The sequence below is a fragment of the Orycteropus afer genome, unplaced genomic scaffold, assembly GCF_000298275.1.
Source record: "Orycteropus afer afer isolate SDZICR_OR568_19922 unplaced genomic scaffold, OryAfe1.0 scaffold00049, whole genome shotgun sequence".
NCBI lineage: Eukaryota > Metazoa > Chordata > Mammalia > Tubulidentata > Orycteropodidae > Orycteropus > Orycteropus afer.
Genome location: NW_006921636.1, coordinates 13,786,130 through 13,793,548, shown reverse-complemented (window position 1 = coordinate 13,793,548; position 7,419 = coordinate 13,786,130). Strand labels below are relative to the sequence as shown.

The following is a 7,419-nucleotide window of genomic DNA, read 5'->3' as shown; positions in this document are numbered from 1 at the left end:
AGATTGCTCAGAATCTTGGCTGCTGTTAAAATACAACAGAAGACTAGTTTTTCAGTTCTCATGCTGGAGACCCACAGAAATGTGGTGGCAACAGGTGGTCCTGAGGACACAGCTTCATTTCCAAATCCAGAATGGCTTTGGATTGGGTTTCAACCCACGGGGACCTCACCTGTGCAGTGGAACTGCCTTTTGTAGGGCTTTCATGGCTGTGCCTTTTCAGAAGCAGATCACCAGGCCTTCTTCCAAGGCTTTTCTGGCTGGGTTTGAACTGCCAGTGTTTTGGTTAGTAGTCTAGCACTTGACTGTGCCAGCCAGGGACTCTGACAGCCTCATTATGATCCCACTTTTCCACAGCCTTATAATTTATGTTCTACTGAATTACCCCTCATAGAATTCCCAGCTGATCTCCAGTCCTTCCCCCAGGGACCTAGATATCCCTAATTCCTTACAGTACTATTTCTCTTCGTGGGATGTAAGTATTCCTCTCCCTCTAGTATTCAAAAGCTCTACCCTCATTTTAATTAGGAACTGAATAAATGTCTGTGTTGTGTTTTAAAGATGATATTCAAACAAGTCTTTTAATTAGCTTCTCTCAAACAGGTGGAAGTATTCATTTAAAATTAAAGTATCAGTAAAGAACTTAAGATGTAGAAATAATAATAATTTATGTAAACTATGAATTTATTGGCACAAAAGTAATGAGATACCATTTTAAGGGTCCTCCTATGAGTCGGGTTTTTTGACTCGACAACACATAACAACAACAAAACAACAACCAGTAGTTTAATCTGGAGTTTTAATTATCTGATTTCTTAACTATGCACCAGAGATTTCACCTGCTTTAAGAGTGGATTTTTATGGAACTTTAACTGAAGACAGAATGTGATGATTCTCCTAGATCTCATGAAATTATCATCTGGCTATTTCCTAGTCATTTTCCCCTCCTGACGGGCTTTCGGTCCTACCTTATAAACATAAAGGAGCACTGGTAGTGCGGTAGTTAAGGAATTTGGCTGCTATCCAAAAGGTCAATGGTTTGGACCCACCAGTTACTCTACAGAAGAAAGATCTACAGGCTTGGAAACCTTTACATGTACAACTCAGTGACATTACAGTCATCCTGTTGTACAGCCATCTCCACTATCCATTTTTTTGTCACCCTTCACAGAAATTCAATACCCTCTAAGCAATGATCTCCCTTATATTATAGCTGTTAACATAAGTTTTTCATCCTGTGTGTGACTATAGCATCTCACTATCGAAGTAAAGAGAGTCTATTCAGGGAAAGTTTGAGTTAACAAGCTACACCAGATTGCTTAGAATCTTGCTGCTGTTAAAATACAGCAGAAGACTAGTTTTTCAGTTCTCATGCTGGAGACGCTATGAGCTGGAGTTGGTGCAATGGCAGTGAATTTGGTTTGGTCTGATTTATAAACACAGTCTCTCAGAGAGGTTGTTGCCTGTCACTCTTAAGTTCATGAGATGAGCCAGTGATGCCAAGGAGGAGGCCACTTCCCATCCTGCTGGAAGCTGGGAGCAGGGCCAGGCTAGCAATCGGGGGTTCTGTCTCCTTGCCCAGTGCCATTGCCTTCATGAACTTATGATGATTCTTTCTGGGTTTTTGATTTACTGAGGCAGGCTCATTAACACTGGAGGAGAAAATTGGTCCTTGATTAGATATACTCTTAGGTAACTGGAACAGGTTATAGACAAATGCTGGGAAAGGAAGCTGAAGATAGTGATAGAGTCTTGCTCAGGACAGAGTAAACAGATTAAAGGAGGAAAATGTATATTTGAAAGAAATGAGGTAGGGAAAAGAAGACAATGTTAAGGAAAGGAAAATATAGGCCTAACTCATCAGTAGTGGGAAAGAAAAGAAGTTCTTTAACTTCCCCTCCTGTATTTACTTCTGTACATCGATTCACATCACAGCACATTTCACTTGGTCACTTCCTCTTTCTTTCTACAGATTTCTACCAAACTGACTTCCTGTTCTAAGTTATAAATGATCTGTTTTCAGTGGTTACAGTATAGTAATCATTGTGTTGTTGTTTTTCCTACCAGTCACTTGCTTTTAATGTGGTACAAGTCACAGTTTGTTTTGCAATTTTTTTTTAATTAATGGGATTTATATATTTATATTTTTTGGCTTTGGTATTATTCTTTTCCTAATGCCATTATAGCTATGCCTGTCCACTGCGTGATGTGGCTAGAAAAACTGGTTTCATCTTGTATTTTTGATATTGTACTGGTTTTTCTCATTATAAGAGTAATACATGCTCACTAGAGAAAAGTTGGAAAATACAGAGATAGAGAAGAAAAACAGAATTCTCCCAGTGCACTATCCAAGCGAACCCAGAATGACATTTTGATGATTTTCCGCCACTTTTGCTTGTGCCTCATTTTTTATTATTTGCCTCTCAGGCTTTAAACTATGGCAACTATACAATTTATGATGCCCTTTATTTATTTTAAACCTGATGTTACGATAGAAGCATTTTCCCATGTGACTGCAAACCCTTTTGTAATACCTAATTTGACAACTTTCTGAAAGAGGCTCTGTTATTCTTAATCATTTTTCTGTGGTTGACCATTTGGATTTATTTTTAATTTTTTGTGATTATAACTATAGAATTGTGCATAGAGCTTTTTGTATATTTCACATTTCTTTGCATATATTGACAGCTTCAACAGAAGTATATAAAAGAACTTATTTTACTAAATCCTAACCAACATGGAGGAGCTCTGGTAGAGTAGTGCCTAAAGCACTTGACTGCTAACCAGAAGGCTGGCGGTTCAAACCCACCAGCCACTCCTTGGAAGGAAGATGGGGCAATCTACTTCCATAGTGATACTGCCTTGGAAACCCAAGGAGGGGTCACTATGAGTCAGGGCCAACTTGACGGCACATAACAACAACAACCACCAACATGGTTTATAGTAATCTTTTTCGTATTTACTAATCTGATAGGCAAATAATACTATTTTGATTTTTAAAAAATTACTAGTAATATTGAAATTCTTTCTTATAAATTCGTTATATTTTTAATGATATTTTCATGCTGTGACCTACTGTTGTGGTTGGTTCTGTTAAACATTGCTGTTGGTATTCATAAATGTCTTTTTGACCTCTTTGTATAGTTCTATAATGGTTCTTAATTCCAGATGGATTATCTTGAATTTTTTTTCTTCCTTTAAGATTATGATTTTCACCTGTAAGATCGCTAACAGTGGAAAAATGCTGTAGAACTCAATGCATGTTGGTTTTCATTAAAGTCAAACAAAAATATGTAAGTGTTTAAAACAAGAGGCAACTTATAATGTACTTGTTATTGTTATTGACATTTCTAGGCTGTTAAAACCTTGATGTGAATTGGCACACAGTTCCTATGAGAGATAATTGCTAACATGGTTCTGATTAGAAGTATTCGTGAACTGGGATGCATGTGGCATGTTTCAGGATCTGAGTATCTGACACTGCTTTCATTGTTGTTGATAGAACCAAGGCGGGAAGCTGGCAGTGCTTGGGTCATGTCACATGTTCAGTGACCAGTATTTCGATAAAGAGGAAAACAGCAAAATCATGGTGAGCTTTTTTCTTTCATCATATTGATATGTAATATTGTAGGTATGATTTTAATGTCATTGATACATTCAGTCATTTAAAAAATACAAATAAGTTCATTTATTCATTCAAAACCAGCTACTCAAGAGTCTAGCTATTCATACTCCAGTCACTAAAGATGTAACACAGACTCAAGCATAGTCTTTGCCTTGAAAAAGTTTGAAGTACATTGAGAAAGAGTGAGAAATAGTTAAGTCCAGAAAGATGTGGCAAACATTTCTAAGCATGTCAAGTTGGTGTGAGAGGTGATCTTGCAAACATGGTGAGTAGCAAGCTCAATAAGGGCTTCACTTGGAAAGCCAGGGAGCTTTAGCTGTACACTAAAGTCACCAGGAGCCCTTCTGGATTTTCAGCAGCCATGAGTATAGCCAGGTCCCTCTGTCCACTGTATGCAAGGTAGGATGGAATAGGCAGCTTAGAGCCAGTCGGGAGGCTGGTGAAGTCAGCTAGGCAAGAAGGGGTGAGCCTCTGAGTAAAGGGAGTGAAGGTGGAACTAGAGAAGAGGAGCTAGTGTGCGTGAGTGGTAGTTAGCAGGGGTGACGTACAGGACTGGTGACTGATTTATTCAGGGAATGAGGTAAAGGAATTGCAGTTCCCTGCCCAAGTTAATACAAAGAAAACCCGACATGGGAAGGATGCTAGAGCGGGGAAGCAGAGGCCTGCACAGTGGGAGCACGGCGTCCACGGCTCTCTGTGGATGTGGTTCTGGTGAGCCAGCGGCCTAAAGAACAGGTTCCCACGCAGTTTGTTCATCACTGAAATAAACTCCTTCAGCCTTAGCAACTAACTGTCTTGGCAGATCAGTTAAGATCTTGTTTCTGGGGAATCCATGTGAAGAACATGTCTAGACACAGTCTGGAGGGAGCTGCAAAGTTTTCAGTTCAGACTGTCCTCAGCACATTATCAGGGACTGCTTCGGGACTGAACACATTCTAATAAATTCTGGTTTATGGTTACAGTGTCCTAAGATAAATTATAAATTCTTGATGATAAAAGTGACACTAGGATGAAGAAAACCTCTTAGTTTTTGTATAATTTCATCAAGAGAAGGCTGGGCTGTGCCTTTTCAAATCACTAGGTCTTACCTGTTTCCCTTCAGCATTTTTTCTTGATTGATTTAATCTCTGGTTCTGACCCTCTGCCTGCTCAAGTAACGGAGTACCTTAATCTGTACCCTTTTTTTTTTTTTTAATCCAGGATGTTGTTTTCCAGTGGCTCACAACAGCAGACATCCACCTGAACCAGATTGATGCTGAGGACCCCGAGGTAGGAAGTGGCATATGGAACATTAAAGAATGCGTAAATGAAAAATGGGTTCAGCCACTCAGCACCATTTTTAACAGTTCTGAGGGAATATGTATCTCTCTTGTCTGTAAGACAGGTGGAAAGAGTGATGCTTTTAGGGGAATGAAGGCCCCTTTTGTTAAAAAAAAAGATAAAGCAGTAAGTAAATGATACAATTAATAAGTTGGGCCGAATGTTTAAACTTGGTATCTGTAGAAAAATACTTCTTTCAGAAACATGAAAGATAGAACAAATAATTTTTAATAAAGAAACAAAGACCATTTCAATTTACGTTTTTAACTCTAATTGTGTTGTCTTGAGAAATAAAGATTCTCAGGGCATTGTGATAATAGTTATCAGACAAGGCAGAGTGGTGAAACCAGCAATGGAATGTTGTTGTTGTTGTTATGTGCCCTCGAGTCAGACCCAATTAGCGATCCCTCCTTGGGTTTCCAAGGCGGTATCACCACGGAAGGAGATTGCCCAGTCTTCCTTCCTTCTGAAGAGTGGCTGATGGGTTTGAACTGCCAGCCTTCTGGTTAGCAGTCAGGCCTTAGGCACTACGCTACCAGAGCTCCTAGCACTGGAATAGGAACCCAATAACCTGCATTCTAGGTCTGGCTCTACCCTAGCATTTTGACCTTATGCAGGTTACTTTTCACCTTTTTTTATCCTGGTTTTCTCATCTGTGAAGTGAGAATAGTAATACCTGTGTTGTCTCCTCCTTGCAGGGATTGTGGGTCCTAACTTAATAGACATGAATTTACTTACTTCATGAAAAGTTGCAAAAAATGCTCTATACCTATAAAAACTTCTTTGAACGTATATACTTACTACATATCAGGCACTGTCTAGCACATGCTTCCACAGAAATCATCCTGCTTAATCCTCACAATAGTGCTGTGAGGTGGGAGGGCTTATTGACATTTTTTAGAGGAAGAAACTGAACTTCTGCACAACTGCAATGTACTCAGGTAGCAAGCAAGCACAGGGCCAGGACCTGAACCCAAGTCTCCTGACGCTGCAATTGAGTCTTTGTTTCTTAAACTCCAAAATGTCAGGGAAAGAATTCCACACATGGGTGGCTGGAGACAGGTGAGAAGGCAGTATCGACGGCTTCCTTCTGCAGCTGAGGACACAACTGCCCAGAGGCTGATTTGAATGAGGAAGCAGGAGAGACCAGGCCTACATATATGCCCTTCTATGGAACATCAAACAAATGGATACATAAACCAAAGTTTGTTTAAATTCCTCCTGAGAAGTGATGTAAGCCCCAAGCATAAAAGACTTGGGATATAGGAAAGAAGTTGCTTCTCAGATCTCATAGGACCCAACTGAGTGGATACATCTTTGGCAGCTGCCAATCCTTGTAAATCCTAGAGTGAAGTTATCAAGGATTTCATTTTACTTGGATCCACAATCAACGGCCATGGAAACAGCAGTCAAGAATTAAGTGATATATTACATTGGGTATATCTGCTGCAAAGGATCTCTAAAGTGTTAAAAAGTGAAATGGTCACTCTGAGGACTAAGGTGCACCTGATCCAAACCATGGTATTTTCAGTAGCCTCATATGCATGTGAGAGCAGGACAGTGATTAAGGAAGATTGCAGAAGACTTTATGCATTTGTATTGGAGACAAATACTGAATGTGTCATGGATTGCTAGAAGAACGAACAAATCTGTCTTGGAGGAAGTACAGCCAGAATGTACCTTAGAAGCAGGAATGGCCAGACTTCATCTCCTATTTTGGCCATGTTGTCAGAAGAGAACAATCCTGGGGAAAGCTATCATGCAGAGGGTCAGTGAAACAGGGGAAGGCTCTCAGAGGTGGACTGACACAGTGGCTGCGACAGTTGCTCAGGCGTGGCCAGAGTTGTGAGCATGGCATGGGACTGGGGAGTGTTCTGTTGTGTTGTACATGGGGTCACTGTGAGTCATAGCTGACTCAGTGGCACCCAACAATAGCAACAGCAGTCCTTGTTAGAGTGTCATGGGTTGACACACTAACAGATGCTCTGTGTGGCTGCCTCAATGATTCCTGCATTCTAATTGAGAAAAGAAGTAAGTAAATTTCAAGGTGCCTGCTTATTACCTTAATACATGGCTGAGCCCTTATTGACACACAGGTCAGACTGATTCACGAGCGTGGGCCTTTTCTGCAACTCTGTCATTCGCTGTCCACCCACCACACATGACACTGTGCTTGTCCAGAAGGATAGCCCTAGTGGAAATCCAGGGGGAGATAATGAGGCAGTGTTTATGAGGCCTTTCTCTCAAACCAGCCTTTCTCTCAAATGCAGTTGCACAATCTTCCAGATTGGAGACCTAGTGAAAAATGTACTTTGTATCTTAAAGCTTTGGAAAGTAGAATGCTAGTAGCTCCAGTCATCTTGCAAAGTAAGAAATTCTGAAAACCTGTACTTCCTATGTAGGATTTCATATAAAATCTTGTTATATCAGAATGGTTTTCAAACCCAACTAAAGGATCAATTTTTTTTTTTTTTTTT

The 7,419-nt window shown here is 40.2% G+C and overlaps 1 protein-coding gene across 1 annotated transcript in view; it reads left to right on the top strand.

The window, feature by feature from the left end:
- Positions 1-7,419, top strand: part of IFT52 (intraflagellar transport 52) — a 36,695-nt gene that overhangs the window by 13,576 nt on the left and 15,700 nt on the right. Inside the window, exons 7-9 of the mRNA XM_007938464.2 lie at positions 424-472; positions 3,500-3,586; positions 4,823-4,891. Of these exons, the coding sequence (XP_007936655.2) occupies positions 424-472; positions 3,500-3,586; positions 4,823-4,891 (205 nt within the window). The remainder of the gene's footprint in view (positions 1-423; positions 473-3,499; positions 3,587-4,822; positions 4,892-7,419) is intronic.